The 22,668-nt window shown below is 48.4% G+C and overlaps 1 protein-coding gene across 1 annotated transcript in view; it reads right to left on the bottom strand.

The window, feature by feature from the left end:
* Ehmt1 (euchromatic histone lysine methyltransferase 1) overlaps positions 1-22,668 on the bottom strand; it is a 149,375-nt gene that overhangs the window by 41,820 nt on the left and 84,887 nt on the right. The window contains 5 exon segments of the mRNA XM_047523824.1: positions 5,400-5,545; positions 8,862-8,993; positions 13,209-13,329; positions 14,967-15,044; positions 22,272-22,460. Of these exon segments, the coding sequence (XP_047379780.1) occupies positions 5,400-5,545; positions 8,862-8,993; positions 13,209-13,329; positions 14,967-15,044; positions 22,272-22,460 (666 nt within the window).

Genomic DNA, 22,668 nt, shown 5'->3' on the forward strand with positions numbered 1-22,668 from the left:
TGAATGAAAAAGCTTACAAATGCTTCATCTTAAGACACCATCTGAAGACATGATTCCTAGCACAAGAATATATCCACACAAGTGTTGTTGTACTTGCAACAATAGAAGAATAGAACCCAAAGGTCCACCTGTGGCTGAAGGACGTTCCCAGGGGGTGCACACAACCCAGACCAGACCAACACAGACCAGCAAGGGGCTTCGCCCAGGATTATGTAAGCATTACCAGGGAGGGTTTTGGATTTTTAAGATAGCTTGGTCATCACCCCATATGCATGCAACAAAAACTGGAAGGAGGGAAAAGCAGGGCACATATAATTCTTAAAAAAAAAAAAAAAAAAAAAAAGCTACCTCTCCCTGCCACCACCAAATGACCCCACTGTAAGCCCTGGTCAAGATGTGCAGGTGCAGATTATTTGCAACTGCTGATCTGGAAAACTATTTACAATACATTACAGGAAAAAGGAAGCCCTTTGGAAAAGAAACTCTCGATGTGATACATACACAACCAACTCTGGATGGACACACAAAAATAGTAAGTACCTCAGTTTTGGAGTAAGGGGCAATTTATACTTCCTTCTTCATGCATATCTGAAGTTTATAATAAGTACATCTTATTCATAGCCATAAAAATGATAAAATACGTGACTTTGCCCAGTTGCTGAAATGGGAACAGAGTTGGAGTAGAGGGTCCCAGCTGACTTGGCAGAATGCAAGCAGGGTGGTGTTTTAGAAAGAGGTCTTCAAAGGAACGACAGTGGAACCCAGTCAGGGATGGAAAACAAAGGTATAAAGAAAGTGTCAGTGAACAAGCACATCCACGCTCAAAGCAGCCCAAGTCTCCTCAGGAATTCCTGGCAGAGCAGCAGCACCAGGCAAGCACTGAGCAGGATGGAAAGCAACTGGATAATCGGGCAATGAGTTGGCAAAACAGACTCCGACCTGCCTTCCTCTGGCTGTGCTCTGTGGTCCTCTCCTGGTGCCTGCCACAATCGGGGCTATCTGTGATCTGGCTCAGCAGCACCTGGGACACCAGAGTGTCCACAGCAGAGCAGGTGGGGTACCTAGTTCCATTTCCTTTCTGGAACCACTTAAAATTACTTCTCCCCTCAGAGTTAAGAATACCACGTTTTCCATTTTTTGTTTTCTATGTACTTGGCTGTTGACCTAGGTCAAGAGGAGTTATCGGAGAGGGGCACCTTCTGGCCAACGCCAAGACAGACTTAGCACTAAAGAACAACAACACCTTTAGGAGAAGACAACTTTGGTCTCAGTACCTCCTGGAATCCACACAGAATGGGAGCAGCTAGACAGCAAACCAAAACCCACAGCCTGCAAACCCATCAGGTCATCAGCAGGAAGTCAGTTCCCACCCCCCATCACAAGATAGGTCATGCGGCATCTGGAATGGGGGTCTCTCTTGGACACGTTTTGTGAGGGGAACACAAAATGCCCTGGAGGCCTCCAGAAACTCTCAGTAACAACTTCTGGGGATCCTGTAGGAAAGGCCGATGGGAACAGACTCTAAAACAGGGTGGGGGCCACAACTGCAGGAGCAGACAGGGAAGGCTTCACTCAGCAGCTCTCCTAATCCTGGTCTCAAGGTCTTCTCAGGCTTTTAAAAATGGCCAAGGAGCCTAAAAGTGAGTTATAGTGACTGATATTTACCAAATCAGAAATTTAAATGGGAAAATTTCAAAGTATCTGTTTAAAAGTAGAGTGGTACAAGTCTGCAATCCCAGATACTTTGGAGGCTGAGACAGGTGGATCACAAGTTCAAGGTTTCAAGTCTAACCTGGGCAAGGTAGTGTGACCTCATTTCAAAAAATAAAAATAAAATGGACAGGGATGTAACATGGTCAGTGTAGGGTGCCCTGGGTTCAATCTCTAGTACCACTAAAATAAATTTAAAAAGAGCAATAACATCACATTAATATAAAGAACATATTTTAATGCAAAACTGTTTTCTGAACATTGTCTAATAATTAATTTTAAAGGGCCAGGGACCAAACTCAGGGCCTTGCACATGCTCAGCAGATGCTTTACCACACACACCCTAACCTCCAAAACATAACAAATTTTAAAGAATGTCATTATCTTCTATGAGTTCCAAAACTCTTCAACGTCTGGTTTAATAAAAGATGAGGGATTCTCTTATATTTTCTGCTTCTGCAGTCCAGAGCTGATAATTATGGATACTCTTTCCACAAGTGGTGGTTTCTTAATGATCTACTGCAACACGGAATCTCACCATGACCAACATGCTTCTAGCTGCCATAGGAGCACCCGTTGATGTGCTCACACTGGGAACCAATCTTCAACCCTTGTGTGATTTGATAACCCTGAAAGTTGCTGAGAATGTAGCTCAGTGGTAGAGCACCCCTGGGTTTGATCACAACTGGGGGAGGGTGCACTGGGGAGACAAGACACACAGCCTCTTTGTGTCATTGGGAAAACAGTTCTGACCTCACAGACACTGCCCCATCAACAGGAAGAGGGTCCAATGGGTCAACACGGGGCTGCCTGAACTTCAACAATAACACAAAGAATTACACCCATTGATCATGACCAAATTCATGAGTCCATAATGATGTTGCAAAAAGGAAGAACTGATCAACTTTAGAAGCTGATAGAGAACAATTCAGTACCTCAGGAACTGGTAAACAAAAGACCTGTCTTGCCTCTGAGAAGTGCCACTGGGTAAAGAGGTGGCAGAGATATTCCAGCCAATAAATGCAAGATAACCCACAGAATCAGGGGGCACTGCTTTGAAACTACCAACACATCAAAAATATAGGCATCAGGCAACAACAGCTGCTAACACCAGAAAAAGGGAGAAAAGCAATTATGTGGTGCCTGGTCTTGGGCTAATTACCCCACAGTCGTACAAAGGGACTGAGCTGAATCTGGTCCCATCTCCTTATCGAGCTGCAGTTTTGCCAAGAAACACAGAGGGACCTGCTGAACTGTGACCTGAGTGTGGGATTCATGGGTCCAGAAGGCAGGAGCCTGAGGATCTAACAGCCCGGGTGAGTCAGGGGAGAGTCAAGTTCTATTTCCTGACCTTGACCTTGATTTTGATGGTACTTCCAGAACTCACCTGAGATGAACTGGCTAAACCTGACAGTGCTTTGTGGTTTCTAGACCTATGTTTAATTTTACACCAAAAAAAGTTTACAACACATGAAAACATAGAAAAGACCATGAGTTCCTAAGAAAGTTACAGGGAGGGGTGGGGGTGCAAATCAAGCCCACTGCAGACCAACAGAAGCCGTCAGAGCCCTGTGCCTTACTCTGAGAAGAGAGACGCAGCCATGCATTCTACCCATCCGGTATGAAACCTGCAGGGACGCCAAGTAGTCCAGCAGACGTGAGAAAGGTGGTCTGTACTAAAGACCTCCAACAGTCTGACACCAGAGGAAAATCCATTCTGCAACTTGTAAAGAACTAAGACTGGGGTGGCTGGTGGTCACCAGGGGCAACGAAGCCTTCAGACAGAAGCAGAAGGGGCAGAACCCTCATGGAAAAGGGAGTTCGCCTGGCCTCCCTCCTGCCTCACAGCACACCCTCCAGAGCATCCTTGCCAGAACCATGCCCTGAAACACAAGTTCTAAGTACTTGAACGCACTGGTCTTTGGATCCAATTTCAGACTATAGGAATAAAGGGGAACAACCTAAACAGCATGAGAAAGCCATCAGCTGAGTCCAGAATCTGGACCCAGTTTCCTCAACAGGTCAGTGGGGCAGGAAACAAGAGAAATGGTAGACAGAGCATACCAAAGACTTTCCGATTTTACCACAGACACAATGAGTGGAACCTGCTTAGATCCAAAAAGAGAAAAATATGTGAAAAGACATTTTTTTTTTGACAGAGGCATTTGACTTTGAGTGAGGCGCTACTTAGAAAATAACTGCTATGGGTGCATTGCTTTCATGTGAGAAAATATTAATGTTGCTTTTCTCTGAACAGTTACATACTGAGAAACGTGTGATAACCTGGGCTCGCTTTAAAAGTGGTTCAAAACCAGAAGCGGCCAAGAAAGTGAAGCAGGCGCTGGTGGAGGTAGAAGGGAGAAGGGACCCTGGGCTGAGCTGCACTCTCCACTTTCTCATTGCAGAAAGCTCCTCTCACTATGAGGTTAAGGGTTCTGAAGCGTCTGAGCATGACAGAGACGTGGCCAGAGGCACCTGGGAGGAGACACTGAGCAAGAGCTGCAGAGCCACCACAGCCTGGGAGAAGCCAGCAAGGCTGGTCTCTTCCTTGGCAAGACACAGACTAAGAACCCGGAGGCAGACACAGATTCACAGGGAGATCAGCTCCAGCACCAGATGTGTTGGTGAGATCCTCTCTAACCACTGAGTGGTTTTCATATGGTTCCAGGCCAGAAGCATCAGTAGAAACAGCACCTCTGGATCAGGAACTCTGGCTGTGTGCAGAGGAGCCAGGAAAGGGTCACCGGGCAAGTCTCCAACAGCTCAGCCCACACTGGCCATCTCTGAAAAGGCCTGCTCTTGCCCTTTCCCTGGAACCAGGGACCTGAACAGGGTGCTGCCTGGCCTCTCTATCCTCATCTGTGAGCATAAGGAGATCACAGGACCTACACATGGAATGGCTCAGGCAGCACCCAGCACAGAGCAGTAAGAGCTGCTGTTGCTATCAACACATCACTCGCTTCTAACACTTAGAGAGCTAAGACTCAAAACTGCAGCTCCAAAGAGGACGGCTGAAAAGACAGGACCAAGGCACCATGTGTAACCTCGTCTTTCCCCTAGAGGGCACAGGTCTGGGGCAGAAGACCTCTCCTGGCCTCACACCAATAAGCTTTCTGCTCAGTCCTTCCCCACAGCAATCCACAGCCAAGTGGCTCAACAAGTTGAAAGAAATCTTGCCAAACAGCAGTGGAGAAACTCTCAGAAAAGGCATTCCCTCTCCACACTGCCTATTCTTCCTCTTCTCTTCTGGACAGAGTAAGTGAGAAAGCAGCAGTGAAACCCTCTCAGTGTCTGAGTCACAGGTGGCAGGAGGGAAGTAACCCAAGCTCACCAAACTGTTTGGTTTGACCTGTCTTGCCAGAAGCCACCATCCTGGGCAGCAGGCTCTTGTGGTATGATGCTCCTACCTCCACCTGCTCCCTTCTGAGGTCACAGCACAGTAGGAAAGACCCAGGAGAGGCCATTTTTAGTCAGTGTGCACATCAACCCGCTTTATAACAAACTCTGGGCCTGCACGCTCCTGTACCAACTCCCAGAATCTACTTGAGAGGTTTACTGCAGAGCCTACTTGGGTCCCTGGTCCCAATGCCACTGACTAAGGAGCTATAATCTGGAGCTTAATGGGAGAGCTAGGCTTTCTGGGGCATGACAGACCCACACTGCTTTGTAGAGAAAATAAACTTGCTTACTTCGTGGTCCACACTTTCGGTAGCCATGCACTGGTTGTTGGCCAGGGTGGTGATCTCGCGGCTCTTGGGAGTTTCCATCCGACAGCTGCAGAGAGGCACTTCCTGGAGGCCGTCTGTCTCCAGCACATCTGGACCGCTGGCCAGTCCTAAGTCACACAGACACGCATCAGCTCGTGCAGCCCTGACCTCCCAGGGGCCATCCAGAGAGCAGCTGGTCTTCAATGACCTCAGGCACAGGAGCAGAAGCAACATGGCTGGCAGCAGTGCTCTCAGCAGGAAGTGCGTGAGGCCCCTTGATGCCACCCCTGCCTCTCCCACTGACTGCCACCTGCCAGGTCCCAAGAAACACGTGTCAATTCGTGTTCTCGGGCCCATGCCAACGGTCAATAGTAGAGGCTGTGCCTTCATCAGCTACTCCCAAACCTTTGGTTTTCACACAAAGAAACATCCACTACATGTTGAGACCTTGTGTTCCTCACTTGGTTTTAAAAATTCCACCACAAAAAAATTAAATTGGAAGGCTTCAATAATGATTTATTTATCATCTAAGAATATGATTCGCCTACCACCACAGTCCAAAAGAGCCCATTATTAGTCTGAAGAAGGAAATAATTGCAGAAAACAAGGAAGTAAACTAAATGACAATCAGGGCAGAGAAAGTTGCTGATGGCAACAGCGCTTATCACTGACAGCAAAGAGGATGATGTGGAGTTGGCCCTATCTCCCCCTGCCAGGGGCAGGGAAGCCTAGAAAGCAGAACCTGGCTCCTGTAAGAGGGTGGCAGCTGCCAGGAAGACCCCCAAGTCTGACTAGCAGCTGCAGGGCCCACTGCTTCCAAAGGAGACAGCCACCCTGCCTGTCCTATCTTGTGAGACAGTTAAAGCAGAAATTAGAAGGCAGATCAATGTTTCAAGCACTATTCCCTCTATTAAAAATAATTAGCTCTTGTACTCATATCTAAAAATAACTGTTAAAGTAAATTAAAATGAACACCTGACTCAAGGAATCCCTGGTGGACAGTCACCTGGGCCTTGACAGTGTACAGATGTAAGGAAACTGGGCTGCATCTTCTGAACCTCTGTATCACAGAAAAGTGAAGCTCCAGCTTCACTGGTCAGAAGAAGCCAACCATGTGGTGCAACAGGGGCTTGCCAGCAGGACAGAGCCAATAACTCAACCCGGCACTCCCTCTGCGGCCCTGAATCCCTCCCGGCTCAGAGCTGCCCGATCCAACTGTTCAAATGAGCTCTTTAAAAGTGTACTCTTGCTTCAGTTTCCCTCCAGCAGTACCATGCTGAGTGGAGGATGCACCGTCCCTCACGAAGCTGCTCACTGTCCACCTCTGGTCCTTGCTAGTAATCTGGTTTGGTCCCAGCCAGGAGGGAGTCTGGGCCCCTGCACAGGGTCCATAAATGAGAAACAACTTAAACCACAGGTCTCTGAGAAGAAAGGAGCTCATTACACACCACCTCCTGCTGCCTGAATCACAGCTCAGTCTCTGGATCACCCACAGCCCAAAAGATCAGGAAAAGTGAGATGAGACTCAAGTTGAACTCACTGTAAGTTTAAAACCGTAAGGGCCTTTGAGATGATCCTGACCATCAACATCGTTTTAAAAATGAGGAAACAAAGAAGCACAAAAAACTGTCTGGATCACTGTCCTCTGGCCACACTATGACCATGCGGCTCAGGAGGGTGAGGTGAGATCACCCAGGAGCCCAGGTCATGCCTGATGTGTTCTTGGGCTTGGGATGCATTCCAGTCCCCAGCAATAAGGAGTGCAGGGCCTTCAAGAGAAAGCAAATGTGGCTCTTGGCCCTCCCACTGACCTCTGCTCTGGTTACGTGGTCACAAGCCACCCAACTCACCTCAGCACACCTGCAAGCAAAGACAGTGAGAAAGGAAGCCAATGACTGGGGAGATTTCCAACCTCAATACAAAGACTCTCCCTGGCCCAGGCTCAAGCCTGAGTCTCCCAAATGACCACCTGCTCCCACTGGCCAGCTCCTGTGGCCTCCAGACCTGCCTGAGCCCTGGCTTTGACTCCACTTGCTCAATTGTCCTGACTCCACACTAGAGCATGGAGAACCATGAGCAGCACTGCAAGGTGCTGCTCTCTGGACCAAAAGTGTGACTCAACAGGTCAGCTACAGACCCAGCAATCTCAGGGACGCGAATGTGGGAGGCCAGCTTGAGAAACGCCATGGAATCTGAAGAGCCTCGACAATCAGCCTCTTCCTCCCACTGACTGACTCTCAGCACTAGGTCCTGTGTCTACCACTCTTGGTTCTTTTCCAGCCATGCTTCCCACGGTCAGCCCTCACTTTATCAGAGACAGACAGATGCATTTTCAGGTGGAGGGCCCCTCGGTGCCACCGTGCCTGCTCTCACAAGCAGGAGGCGGGGTTTCCTGCACGGCACAGGAGCTGGTGTGATAGAGCACTATCTCCTGCTTAAGCCAAAGCCCTAACCTCCTGAGCCACCAAACCCAAGCCCAGAAAATTTAAACACACAGTCATTCTTTATCTGAAACGGAGGCACAGGGTTTCCCTTGGCGAGAGCTTTGTGAAATTCAAGAGGGATTTCTGCTCCTCTTGGTGCAAGAAGAGAAAAATCAGAAAGTTTCTCTGACAGAAAAACCTAAGAATTATGTTAAGCTAAAGATATGGTCTCTTAACTCATGCCTGCCTAACTGCTCAAAATCCCAAACAACTAGTTACCTGTTGTTTAACAAATGGCTCATTAAGTCCCTCTAAGCTAACACTACAATGCAAACTCTGCACGGAGTGTAAAAAAATGGGATTTACATGCTCCTCCCGCAGTGAGGTTCTCCAAAACAATTAGACAACTGCTTTTCATCAACAGGTTTCTAATGGATTGCAAAGAGGGAGCAACAGAGAGGGGCTGCTGGCACAGAGACTCCCGACAGAAGCTGGTGGTGTGCCTGGGACCAAGGGCACAGGAAGAACCCTGAACAGACATTTTACTCTGTTGCAGAGCGCCTCCCCCCCCCACCCCCCCCCGTGGACATTAGCTTAGTGACAGCCAGAAGGCAGGCTTAAGCCATTAGCGTCAAAGATCGTCACAGCACATTATTCAAAGTCATGTCACCCACGTGTCCTGAGACACGGCCAGGGTGGAAGGGTATCTTTTCTTTAGGGATTCTGCACAGAAATGTGTGTGGCCCAGGGTAGAGAACACTGCTGGACTCCCTGCAACCTGACCTTGCACGAGGTGGCGGCTACTTTCCTCTAAGGGGGCTCCTATGCTCTCTGCCTCTTCATTTGTGTGCTGTGAGTGACCTGGCAAACAAATTCTGAATATCTGCCAGTCACCATTAAGTGATGTGTTTAATCACATTTTCTACTAATATCCAGCAAGGGGCATCAGGCTAATCCAGAGGTTGAGACCAACTAACAAAGAACAAGATGGTGCGGTCACTGCTACACCACCAACATTCACCTTCCGCTTGGGAGGACAGAATCCCTTTGACACGGAGATCCAGTGAGTCCAGAGAAACTTCCATATACCCAGAGCTGTCTCCCGGAGCCGTCTGCTCGGAGCTTCCTGGAGATGGCTTACACGCCTCGGAACCTACACACAGAAGGCACACACCATGAGAATGTGCAACAGCCACCCGCTGAGAGCACCTGGGCAAGAGGCCAGTCCCCAGGACAGGACTGACCCTCAAGGGCCCATCCAACCCTAACCACAAAGCCAATCACCTGGGCCACTCCAATTGCACTACTGTTCTCTTCTTTGCACACCATTTTTCTGATCCCCAGCTCTACCTGAATGGTGGGAGGGGACTGTATGGAGAAAACAAGGGCACTCACATGCTAACACATCTTCCTCTGTGACCTCACCAGGCAGACTAGAACTGTTAAATAATCAGGAAAATGAGTACAAGTGTGGTATACGTTCTGCAAATCACTTTAAAATAAGACAGAAAAATCTAACTTGCCTGGGTGTAAGACCAGCTGATGAAACTACCTGAAGCCACAGCCCCATGTGCAGAATGACAGGGGTCCGCACCAGCTGGAGGCTCTGCTTGCTGGCTGCCCTAGTTGACATACACAGAGGTTTCCAGGGAAAGGTCAGTGACAGCCTCACTTTACAGGTTCTGTAAAGTGCAGCCCTCACTAGAAGCAAGAAAATCCAGGCATGCCAAGGAAGACCACTGTGGAGATGGGCTGGCACCACTCATTTCGCAGCATGTGCAGGAAGGTACAAAGGCCTCTGTGGTCCCTCGTCCTTGAGGACGGACACAGGATGGCGGCAGCAGTATGTCAGCCTGTCTCGGCTTCCCAGGAAGGACATGCAAAGCTGAACACTTGGTGTTAGGTCAGGACTTGAGTGGCTATGTGGGAGGGAACAAAATGACTGAGGAAGCAGGCAGCGCGCCAAAGAGTGACCAATCAAACACAGACAGATAAACCCCACTGACCCTTACATCCGCCTATCGCTCAGCAGGACCCCCTTCCTATTCTGGCCTATAAAGACCCTGGGCAGCCGGGGCCATATGCGATTTTCTCCAGCTCTCCACCCTAACCTGCGCCCCAGGGGGCTGGAAATTTCGTCCAAGAGCCAAATTCCAATAAAGCTTGCTTCTGCCGTTTCAGTCCGCTTTTGTTTGGTCACCAGCCCCCGGCCTCAAGCTTACACTTGGCACTGTACAGACATTTCAGTGGGAAGCCTAAGAAAGAGTGTGCTTACAATGGATCTCTAACACCAGTATACTTCACCCAAGCTTCTAACCTCCTCATCAACAAGTGAAATAAATGAACGACTAATAATAGAGTCTTGTCATTCACACTGTATTCTGCACCTAAACCTTAGATACAAAAGTAAACTACTTTGAGAAATCACCAATTTGAAGAAACATGAATAGTCTTTGTATAATTATAAACACTTCACATAAAGATACAAAAACCAAACTCCAGTGTGAGTATACTTCAGGTACGCAATGTACCTGTCACAGCCAAGATGACAAAAACGAAACCTCTACCCACAAGAACAACCTTTTGCCTTGGATCTACAAATGTTAGGTCAGCCAAGAGTAAAAACCACATCAGTGTTCTGGTGATCCCAAGTGAAAAGAGAAGGAAACACAAATGAAGAAGCAGATGAGCTCAGAGGGAAGCATTCATGTACAGAATCATAAAACCCCACAACTCCACAGCCCTCTCCACCTTGGGCTGCCTCCCAGACACCTGGGCAGCCAGCTTCCTGCATGTCTGGGAGGCTAGAAGTGTAGCTGAATGAGGGAAAAGAGCGAAGTGCTGCAGCTCTGAGGGGTGGGGCAAAGAGAAACACGTAAGCGGGACCAACCAGAAGGCCCCCAGCAGCCCCACTCATTAAATGCCCACCAAATTCCCAGGTAACTCAACAGGGCAGGCTGTGCCCTGCTCCAAGGGGCTCGCGCTCTACGGAACCGCTGGGCCTGGCCTCTCACGACTCCATCTCACGCAGCACTAGTTCGCCAAGAGCTGCTCCATTTCGAGTGTAAGTGTGGAGGTGGAACGACTCCACCTTGTTAGTTCAATTCAACAGCCACCATCTGCCCAGTACCACCATGAAGAGAAACCAGGCCTGTGAGCTGTCAAACACCCCAGACCGAACAAAGCAACCCCTTGCCCAAGACCCACGAAAGAAGGCGGGCCCCAAGACAAGGGCCCGGGGGCACGCACCCACCCGCCATCGGCCACCAGCGAATGTGCCATGAGACCAACAGGTGGAAAACCTCCAGCTCCCTGTCCCTGGGCTCCAGCTCAGCTCCGTCTCCCTGCTGCGAACACAGCTGCCTTCAGGACCCTGGCCTGGGGTCAGTTCTGTGCTCTGACAGCTCTGCGCCCTGAACATGTTCTCCAGCCTGCTCCTCCTCAGACCATCTGCCTTCTGCTTTCGCCCAGTGCCACCTCCAGAAACCCTGTGGCCCCCTTAACCTCTCTCAGCCTTTCTGCAACCTAGAAACGCCACATGTAAGTGCAACATGTGGCTTAAGTGTCACCAACATTGCGATGAAGATTAGAATAAAAGAACCCACCACTGCCCACTCAGTGGACCTACCACTGGTGAAGTGGGGTAGCTTGTGAATTCACTGTTACTCGGTAAGTTCTGCCTCAGTGGAAAGACACAGATGTCTGGTCTGTGTTAATGGCAGAGCTTGCGCTCAACAAAAAGAAAAGTCACCTGGACCGGGAGCTGGGCCCTTCCTGTCACCATGTTCAAACACTGCCTCGAAATGCAGAACTATCTGTGAGCATTTAAACTGCACAACTTCATGAGACAAGACAGGACAAGACCCTGGTGAACTGAGTTAGTCAAAGATCTCTTTGTCCTCTTCTTTTTTTCTTTCCTTGGTACTGGGGATTGAACCCAGGGGTTCTTTACCATTGAGTCACATCCCCAACCCTTTACTAGGTCAACGATTTCTCAAAGCACAAAAAGCATGAATAAGAAAAGAATTCATAAATTAGACTTCAACAAAAATTTTTAACTGTTGCTCTGACCCTAAACATACCATTAGGAAAATGACAAAGCAAGCAACAGACTGGGTACAAATGTACACAAAACATCCACCTGATCTGGCTTCATCTAGAATACTTGAAGACCTCTTACAACTCAGTAAGACAAACACCCTGGTTTTGAAAGGGAACAAAAGATGCAAACACACTTCACAAAAGGAAATACACAAAGGTTAAGAGATGCAACCTCATTATTCATCAGTAAAAGCCAACTACTGTCAAGAGACACCATGAGTATGCCTTGAACCACTGAAATTAAACAGACCAACCCTAACAAGTACTGGCAAGCACAGAGAGGAGAAAAACCCCCAGTGCTTTTGTGGGGACATGAAGCAAGACCTGTGCTTTGAAAAAACAGCTGAGCAAACAGCATGGCCCAGTCATGCCACTGCTAGAGACCCACCCGAGTCACCATCCACAACAGCTTCCCTGAGAGCCCAAACAGGAAAAGCTGAGTGCACCCAGTAACAGTGGTCCGAGCCACGGGCACTTCTCTGCAATGACAGGAATGGACCGCTGACAAGTGCAGCAGTAGCGCTCTGAAACAACTGTGCTCAAAGAAGCCATAAGAAAAAAGCCCACACAGAGCAACTGCACTCAGAATTCTACCGAGCGCTGACGCATCGGCAGGAACAGGGCAGATCAGGGTGCCTAAGAACAGGGAAGGGGCTGGGGAAAGGGAAGGATCTTGAGGGCAGCAGGGCACACAGGAGACCCGGGGTGGTGAGAACTTGGGTGATTTGGTGTGGTGAGGGCTCCATGGTTGTAGGCACATGAACTCATCAAACTGTGGTTGAGCTATGCGTGTTCTGTGGTATGCCATTCCACATAAATGAAACCGCTTTAAGAATACTGACCTTGGCAAGGACCCCATGGCCCCATCCAAGCATTCACTCTGCAATCACTGCCAGAACAGGGGTGCTACCACAAGGCCTGACTCTGCCACACAGACGAGGCCTCAAGGGCCACTACGTGATCATAGACTCCTCTCCGTCAAGCCACGTGGGAAACATCTACAGACCACAGGTTCCCGGGCACCCTGTGTAGGTGCCAAATAATCTGCCTCAGCTCAGTGCTCAGCAACGAAGCCAGGATCAACTAGGTTTGCCCAGAGAAGACCAAGTGAGGGACACTGAGTTTCTCTTATGAGGTCATTTCAAACGCTTGTCAACAGTGGACCCTCCTTTCAAATGAAATCCTATGCAGAGCCCTGGCCCCAGGCCTGCCACTTGGCCCGGAGGTACCCATGCTAGTGCAGGGGCCACAGGGCCACTGCGCTTACCGAGCGCACCACATGGCTTCTTTCTACTTCTCCTCCTTCTTTTCCGAGCCGGCTTGATCCAGGGGCTCTCAGTCTTTCCTCTCCTCTTGAGAAATTTCTTCTTGATGCTGGATTCAGAACTCTGGAGGACCAAAGGGCAGGAACGTCAGAAGCAAAGCAGGGGGAGCTCTCAAGAGCAAAAGGGACTAGGAGTTGTCTGCCTGCAAAACAAAATACTTGCTATGTCTTGATTCTTCTTTTAGCAGATTCACTTCATTTCTAGACATTCTTCTGGGTCACATTCTAAAGATACCCACGCTGTTCCCTAAACATCTCTCCAAGCTCAGTCCTTTTAGAGGCAAAAGAGCCAAGAAAACTAAAATGGAACTTATAATTCTTATTGAGTTTCACACAAAGGAAAGGAATAGATTGGAAAATCCTACCCAGGAACTAAGTAAATAAGCTCAGAAGGAAGAGTCCACTTTCCACCATGTGTCCATTTGTCCTGCTCATGAGAAAAGGAACAAACAATGCTCAGCATGCCTGAACTCCAAGTCACAAACCAATTAATGACACAATGAGATGCCTGAGCATCTGCTCTTAATATCTGGATGAAGGAAGGGCATCTGACCTCCTGGAATTACAACCGGCAGACAGCGCACACTCCTAACCCGGAGTGGCACAGGTCACAATGATAGTATGGGGTCTCACTGCCCTCCTTCCATGGATGCAGGCAGACACTTGAGGACCCTGTGCCCAACACGTGGGAAGGTACACACCGCATAGCACGCCAACTGTTCAGACGGACTGACACATGTGCTGCCATGGCCGTGCACAGGAGCCCTGGGGCCAGATGCCTGGGGATTGTGCTGTCCAGTGCCCCTCCCTTCTGACAGCCCTTGCTCTACTCTGCAATCCTGCATAGCAAAGCTTCCAGAAGAACTATAAGCACCACACTCAAAGCCTGCCACTACCCTGATCCTGCTCCTTCCACCTACCACCCAGAGACATGCTTCCATGCCATGCCCGAGGGTCTACGTGTGCTCTGTCTCCTTCACTGGGTGGCAGGCTGCTGCATGGACCACTTCCTCCCTCTTTGGAGCTGTTCACAGTCATGTGCCCCAAAGTCCCAGGCTTTCTCGCACAGCGGAGCCCCTCTTGAGCTCATGGGCCGCTGGCCTCCTGTGCACAGTGCTCACACACAGGGTGTCCTGAGGCTCCATCCTAGGGCCTCAGCACACTTCCCCATTTCTAAGCTCCTCCAGTCCTTGGACCCTCAGGCCCTGCCTCCGACCCTTGCTACCCGCTGGGCACAATAGACCTCAGTGTGGGCAGAACAGAGCCCTGTTCTCTCCTGTACCTCACTGTGTGCCAACCGACCCACCAGAGTCCTGTCCGTTCTCCATCAAAATGCCCAAACACAGTACTTCCTTCACTCTCACAGCAGCCACTGCAGCAGGACCCCACTCCATCTGCCACACCACTTGCACGGGACAATCAGCACATGGGACCACACCCTTGCCCTCAGTCTGGGTCAGCACTGGCACTGCACTGGCAGGACAGCCTGTACCAGGCCTGGCCTACTGCCATACCACAAGTGGCTACACAGTCCCTTGGGCTCTGCCTGGCATCACATCATGACTCTCCCAAGAGCAGGACCCCTGCCTGCCTGTGCCAGGTCCTAGCACCAGAACAGGCTGACTCAGCAAACAACAGGGCAACTATGATGTCTCCTGCACCTCCTCCACTGCACAGAGGCCAGGCCACATGCTGGATTACCAGGTCAGACTCGTCTCCGCCGTCCTCGTCCTCCCCAGTATCAGCCGACTCCTGCTCCTCCTCTGACTCGCCATCCATCTGAGCAGCCATAGTGCCGAGGGAAAAAAACGAAAACCGATTAGTTCCTTTAATGGCAGACAAATGGATTGGAAGCAGACTTTAAAAAATATATCGGCAGTGCACACTGGAGGTGCACGGAGAAGACCCTGTCGTCTGTCCACTGTCCAGGTGGACTGCTTGTCTGATGTTGGGTCAGGAGTGGATCCAGGCAGTGAACAAGACACAGCCTGAGTTTCCAGCCTGCTCCTTGGCAGAGTCTCCACATCACGATGGTAAGGTGACCACTCTGTGTGCACTCAAACTCACCCCCTGGGTCCTGGAGGTTTCTGTGCTAAGGAACAAGGACAAGTGCACTGGATACTCGAAGCATGGCAGGTGTCCATAAAAAGGGACAAGACACACCGTGAAAGCATTCTCAGAGGTTACAGGTCAATACACAACCAGACCTATGCTGACAACCCCAGTCCAACCCAGGAGCCTCCACTACCACACTACCCTGCTCCTTCCAGCAAATGTGCTGCCACACGCAGCCTGCAGCCTCACATCATAACAGAGATACCTGTTTTCCTGCTGAGCTCATCTCTGCTATCTATACTGGCTACACATTAGTACGTCTGTTGCAAAAGGCACTAAAACATGTGGGCATCCATCCAGCTCTTGCCCACCCACTTCCCAGGAGGCTGTGACCTCCTGCATGCTCTGTAGCCTGATGAGTTCACTGCACCCCACCCTATAAATCAGCAAGCACCTGGGTGATTCCACACTAAACCTGTGTTCCAGATAGACAAGCCAATGTCTTCTAGGTCAAACAGGAGGACAGGAGAGGTGTGGAACCTCTGGGTCACCTCTCCCACCATGACCTCCACCAACAACGCCCACAGGGGAGCCACCGATCTTTCAACAGAATCTCACTGTTGCTTAGATCTCACTTCCCCACCCACAAAGGGCCTGAGTCTTTTCCATCACTTCTTAGTGCTTTTCTGTCTTCTACTGTATCTCACATGCCCCATCCTTAGTCCACTTTCAGACTTGGACCTGCTTTTCTTATTGTAGAAGTTACTTTTCATGAAATATGTTATCAATATTTTTCATTCCAAGATTTTTCCATCTTGCATCTCTAAACCTCTCAAAATTCCTCTCACAAATTCCAAACAGTCCAAAAAGCTTCTAAATCACAGAACCAGGTTAGTCACAGTAACAACCCACCTTCTCAGTACCAATTTCTGTTTTACTCAGTTTTTTTTGCTGTTGTGATGAAAAGACCCAACCAGAACAATTAGAGGACGAAAATTTATTTGAGGGCTCAGTTTCAGAGGTCTCAGTCTACAGATGACTGACTGCATTCCTTGGGGCCTGACATGAGGCAGAACATCATGGCAAAAGTGTGAGTCAGAGGAAAGCAGCTGGGGACATAGCACCAGAAAGCAGAGAGAGAGAGAGGGAGAAGGAAAGAGAGGTATCACAACTCATAGTTCAGGTGTTGATATTGTGGTTTGCCCTCCCTAGGTCTGGTCTTTAAAGATCCACACTGACATATCTGCCTCGAGTAACCCAAGCACATACAGGTGAGACCAGACAAGTGCTGGTCACTGCACACTACTATCTGGACATGTGTGCTGTTTTACTTAGAAAAGTTAAAAAATGTCTCTAAGTATTTGCCGATTTTGTTGACGATGCTGGCGTTACATTCTCTCAAGGAAATGGCAAGTTTATATCCTGCTCACATGAAGTTCAGCTCAGCAGCTATGGTGAGTTCTCAGCTGCTCTTCCTGGATTTCCAGACAGATGATCACATTCCCAGAAACTCTTCTCCCTTTGTCCTTTAAATACTGAGAGTTTTTCCTGGCTCTTCCCTACAGCATTAGTCAAAGCAGCTGGTGCTGCTGTGCCCATGTGAAGAGATGAAAGCAGCTATCCCACCCTCATTTTACAACTGACAAAAGAAGTGCTCTGACTTTTCACCACTAAATATAACCTTTTGACGTGTTTGGTCAGCTTTTCTTAATTAGGAATTATATTATAATTTATTGGTCAGGATTAGCCCTTACTCAGCCGTCAGCTAGCACCTGCCAGCCCTCAACCCAGGGGGACACAACTCTGGTCACCTGGCCCCGTTATGGTTTCAGTCTAAGAGGCAAAGGTCCAGCTCTCCCCAACCAGCACCCAGAATGGTGGCTGCACCTAACTTGTCACAGTCCTTGTGATTAGCTTTCAATCCAAGCGGGGAGAGACAAGGTCACCAACTTTTCAGGGAAAAGGCAAGTCACAGTGGAAGGAGACATGGTACTGACTATACATACAAGGTCTCACTGCTAGGCCAAAGAACTCCTACAAAATGACTTTTTAAAAGGACAAAAAAACCCAGTGGACAAATGGCTGAGACTTGAATAGTCATTTCAAAAGGGAAGGCATCCAAAGAGCAAGTAAACAGACAGAAAAGTATTCAATCTTCTTGGAAGTCAGGAAAGTGAAATTAAAACTATACTGCATTAGCGCTTCATGCTTATCGCTCACAGACGACTGGCAGCATTGATAACTGGTGCAGCCACCCTACAGGGAAACCTGCACGGCAGGGTCCACAGGCGTAGCGAGACACAGACTCCACTCCCATGTACACCATGGGTCAACCATGCACAGGGATGCTGCTGGCACTGCCATATGGAACAGCCCTCCCTGGAAACAACCCAAAAGTACGGTCTTGGGACCCCATACTCTGAAAAAATGACCGAGAACCGTTGAGAGCTTTTGTTAACATGGGTTACATCTACTGACCTTCACTGCAGTGGAAATTTAGGCTGACCTTCACTGACTTTCACTGCAGTGGAAATTTAGGCTGAGAATGTTCAAACCACAAGGACACAGGTAATTAGCTGCCCAAGCAAAGACAGCAACATGCCCACTCCCCTGAAGGAGATGGAGAAACAGACATCTCAGTATTTTTGAGGTAACAGTTTTGATCCTGTAGACCTCCTTACAGGGCCTTCAGAGACCCCACAGTCCAACTGGAAGAACACTATTGTATGATGACAAAAAGTAACAAAACAACATAAAAACCCCAAACACAATAATGTTGAATAAAATAAGTCATATTAAAAAAGTGTAAGCACGCATACTGTACAATTTTATTTATAAAGAACAAAACCAAACGAATCCTACGGTGGTAGCACACAGGCGAGGGATCTCTTCTGGAGGGTCAGGGAGACTGTGGAAGTGATGGTAAGAGTCAAGGTTTTGATCCAGGTAAGGTCGCACAGGTATGTGATGACAGAGTAATGACAGAGCTGTACAGCTGTCCTAAGTGCAGGTGCACAGTCATCTCCCAATTCAAAGAGCAGAAAGCTGAACTTGATAAAATGCTATGTACCTGTCAGCTATCATTCATCCTGAGGCCTCACCATGTTGCCCAGGCTGAAGCCATCTCCCTGCCTCGGCCTGACAGACATCCCTGGTAGAGGCCTCACCTTCCATGGTCATTACTCTCTCAGCACACAGCTACATCTGACTCAGGTTTCATTCAGCACACCTGTACTTAGGGTCCTGTGCAAAGGTAGCATTCTGCCTTTGTCCTCTGGAAGGGTCTACGCAATAAAACCTCTACTGCTTATGTCTATGGAGATTTACTCCTGCCATCCTGTTTTGTTTTCCAATGACCATATTTTCTTCTTGGTTCAAGTTTTTGTTTCTTGGTTCTTCTGTTAGCTTGAAAGTTATTTAATTTTTAATTTTCTATCAATACCTAAGTTACTCAGGGTTACTCAGTATCTAGATTCTCTCTAAAAGACAAATACCTCAACCAAAGATGGAATCCAGAAATACTCACTCACATGCCATCTGGTATAGGATTCAGCTGGCATTTTAAATCAGCAGGGAAAGGAAATGTCAAGCAATAAATGGGAGTGAAAACTCTGGCCCAGCTATTCTGAGGGAAGCCCTAGGGCCCTTACCTCACATTTTATTCTAAAAGCTCTATTAAGATATAATTTATAGACCATAAAATTCACCTGCACTGAGTATATCTACCCCACATTTTATCACAAAATAAATTCTGTATGAATCCAATATTTGTATAGAATGAATGAAATCAAAGAAGTATTAGAAGATAGCTTGTAACAATTTTTAAAAACCAGCAGTGAAAAAGATCAGTTTATCACAGTTAGAACACAGAACCTGGAAGTCCTAAAGAAACAGGTTACTGCCTGTGAGTTCCAATACCTGACAGAGCTGAAGACAAGCACCTGAGGACACCGGGGCAACAGACCACTCCACACTTACTCAGGCTCCCAGGACTGCAACTCTGAGAGAGGCACACCCCAGCAGAAAAGTGGGCAAAGCACACCGGCAGGTGGTTTCTAGAACAACAAGCCAACAGCTACCGAATGTGTGAGAAGCTGCTCACTCACAACCTTAACAGTATAACATTGGAATTCCAAAGGCACAGATTTGCTGGGGAAAAAGAGAAATGCCTCTCAGGTCACTGCAGCTAGAAGTACACACTGCCCACAAGTACATTCAACCAAAGTGTTGTCTAAAACACAGAAAAATGATCAAATTCATATGGAAGGCTGGGTTCAATCCCTGATACCAGAAGCGGGTGTGTGGGAAAGACAGTCAAATCCACAGCATGGAGCATGAGGCAGGAGTGAAAAGGATTCTCTGTGGGAAATGGGGGTCCCCACCAAAGTGGGTCCATCCTCACTCCTGCAACAAGCAGTGCTGGGAAAGGCCCCTTTGCGGAGGGGAGCAAGTGTGGCCAGGGTAAGGGTCACAGAGCACACCGGGGTTACTGCACAATGGGGTTATGATACTACATTTTCCTTCCTTATACTTCTCTATAGTACATAAAACAAACAAACAAAAAAACACTAACAAGTATTTTAAAATAAATAATTTTTAAAATCCCTTTACATCTCTAATATTAACATTTTCCACCAAATTTACTTTTGAATAACTGAGAGATGGAAGCAACATTTTAAATTTGCCCTAAAAACTATAAAAAAAAAATCATCGTAATAATAATTCATAAAAATGAGTTTAAAATTGAAGTAAAAATAAGAAAAGACACCAGTGTAGTGGCACATGACTGTAATTCCAGAGGCCTGGGCAGCTGAGGCAGGAGGACCACAAGTTCAAAGCCAGCCTCAGAAACTGATCGAGGCCCTAAGGAACTCAGGGAGACCCTGTCTAATAAAAAACGCCCCCCACCCCCGCCACCCCGCTGTGGATGTGGCTCAGTGGTTAGGCACCCCTGGGTTCAATTCCTAGAACCTAAATAAATAAACAAAGAAATAGGAAAAGAAAAGACATGTCCCAAATTCTGACAGATGAAAGTGCCTGGTGCATACTAAAGGAGGTACTGATGGAGCACAAAGCTAAGCAACATGATACCTCTTAAATAAGTCACTGAATAGTACCACCTGCAAGTGCTGTGCCTAAATGCTGGTCCTAGAATATTCACTAGACCAAGGCTTCATCTTAAATGAAGAGCGCTGAAGGATCTGCAAAGAAGCCTGACGTACTCAAACAAAAAACCACAAATGTTTATGCAATCTGATTCTCAGCCTCCCAACGCTGCTCTGAGTGAGCCTGTCACTTCTAACTTATCCCTCTCAGAAATGAAAGAACACAAATTTATGCTTAAACCTCAAAGCTTGCTCACAAATTCTCTCTCTAAGAACTTGTCAGGCCAGCATCAGCAGCACCCCCAGACGGTTCCCAGGAGCACCTGCAGACAGTTCCCAGAACCATTCCCAGATGGTTCCCTGGAACATTCCCACACCGCTCCCTGGAGTACCTACAGACCAACCCCAAGAGCACTAGTCAGTGGTGCCGCGCCTGCCAGGGGGAGCAATGTGGCTGAGACAAGGCTTACCAGTGCTCAACCTTAAAGGACTTAGAATAAGCGGTCTACAGAGAAAGTGTGCCTTGCACCCTTGAGGAGCAGAACCATGCATTCAGGGATCCCTGGACACACACCCTGCAAGGAGGACAGAGGCTTCAACTTGCACAAGCATGACAGCCCCACCACAGAGAGTGTACAGGATGGAATGAGATCAGCCACGAAGAGGTATCAATCACAAGCCGAAGCTGAGCACAGTGGCACACATACGTACTTCCAGCAACTTGGGAGACTGCAGCAGGAGCATCACAAGTTCAGGGTCAGTCTCAGTGACTTAGCAAGACCTTGTTCACCCAACTCCCAAAAATGATCACAAGCAGACATTGAGGGCACACAGGAAGTCACTGGTTAATGCTTCAGATTTACTAATATTCTTTTTCTACCCTAACCACCCCCGACCCCGGCACTAGGGACTGAACCCAGGGGTGCTCTACCACTGAGCTACATCTCCAGTCTTTACTTTTCATTTTGAGACAGGATCTTGCCAAGTTGCAGGGGCTGGCCTAGAACTTATGATTCTCCTGCTTCAGCCTCCTGAGGTGCTGGGATTACAGGCATGTACCACCGACACCTAGCTTCCAGTTGGATTATTAATATTCTTATTGCTGCCGACCTGGAGTGTGGGAAGTCATCCTTGCCTAGCAGAATCATACAAAGTTGAGCACAGGACACAGAGGTCTGACTTCTTGGAACTGGCAGACATGGAGGTCTGTCCCAGATTGCCGGGTAGTATGTGCCACTGTGGGAGTGGTTCCCTATCTGGTTCTATGATAATTTCCCTGAGAAAATGGCCCTAACCACTTCAATCTTTTCATCACAGAAGAAGCCCCTCCTGGTCCAGGTCCCTTTACCTGTGGGACTATAAATAAAGGAGTGGTGGGCTACTCCATGTTGTTAAGAGGCCAGATCTGATATGGCCCGACCCATCATGCCACCTCTCGCTTAAAAAGAGTACTGGCTCTTGTGTGTTTATTAATTAGATAAGTTTATGGGTAATTGATTTATTTATAGCCAATATTGTTCTCTGGCAGTTAACCCTTTCCTCATCCACACAAGATGTGGCAGAAACCCCCGCACTGGAGCTGAAGAAGGAGCTCCTGAGGCTTCATGTCAATGATGCTGTACAGAAAGAAAAACACTCCTAAGATGAAAATAAATGCATAATTCCAAGGAAATAAAATGTAAAACTCAAAGCCAAAAGTATATAGGAAAAAAAGATTTTTATAAATAAAAACTATACAGGACATTTCATGAGGGCCCAGAGCACCCCAAGTGCCAACTCCTGGAACCTATGGCCAGCCCTAGGATTCCCTTCATCTGCAACACCACCCAAGAGAGCATGGTCCTACCTTTGGGGCCCGGTCAGTCTCGGACATGCTCTCTTTAGAAGTCCTGCTATCCTCTGGGGGAAACGCAGCAGCCTGCTCAGCTCCGTGGTCCTCGTCATCCTCAAGCTCGTCAGACTCGTCCTCTTCTGAGTCCATCTCCAAGCTCTCCCCATTCACATGAAGGGTGCTGTCGCCCAAGGCCTTTTCACCCTGGAACACACAGGTGTACAGTGCTCAAGGACAGACCTGCCAATTTCCACAAAAGCCTCAGTAGTCATGGGAGATGGAGGATCTGCTGGGCCAGGATGGACACAGCAGTGGCAGCCACCCAGTATGCACCTCGGGTGACAGGAAATGAAGAACCCACTGGACCAGGGACGCAGAAGTGGCACCCAGTATTTGGAGCCTGGCTGGTGGG

The sequence above is a fragment of the Sciurus carolinensis genome, chromosome 14 (genome assembly GCF_902686445.1).
Source record: "Sciurus carolinensis chromosome 14, mSciCar1.2, whole genome shotgun sequence".
In the NCBI taxonomy this organism is placed as follows: Eukaryota; Metazoa; Chordata; class Mammalia; order Rodentia; family Sciuridae; genus Sciurus; species Sciurus carolinensis.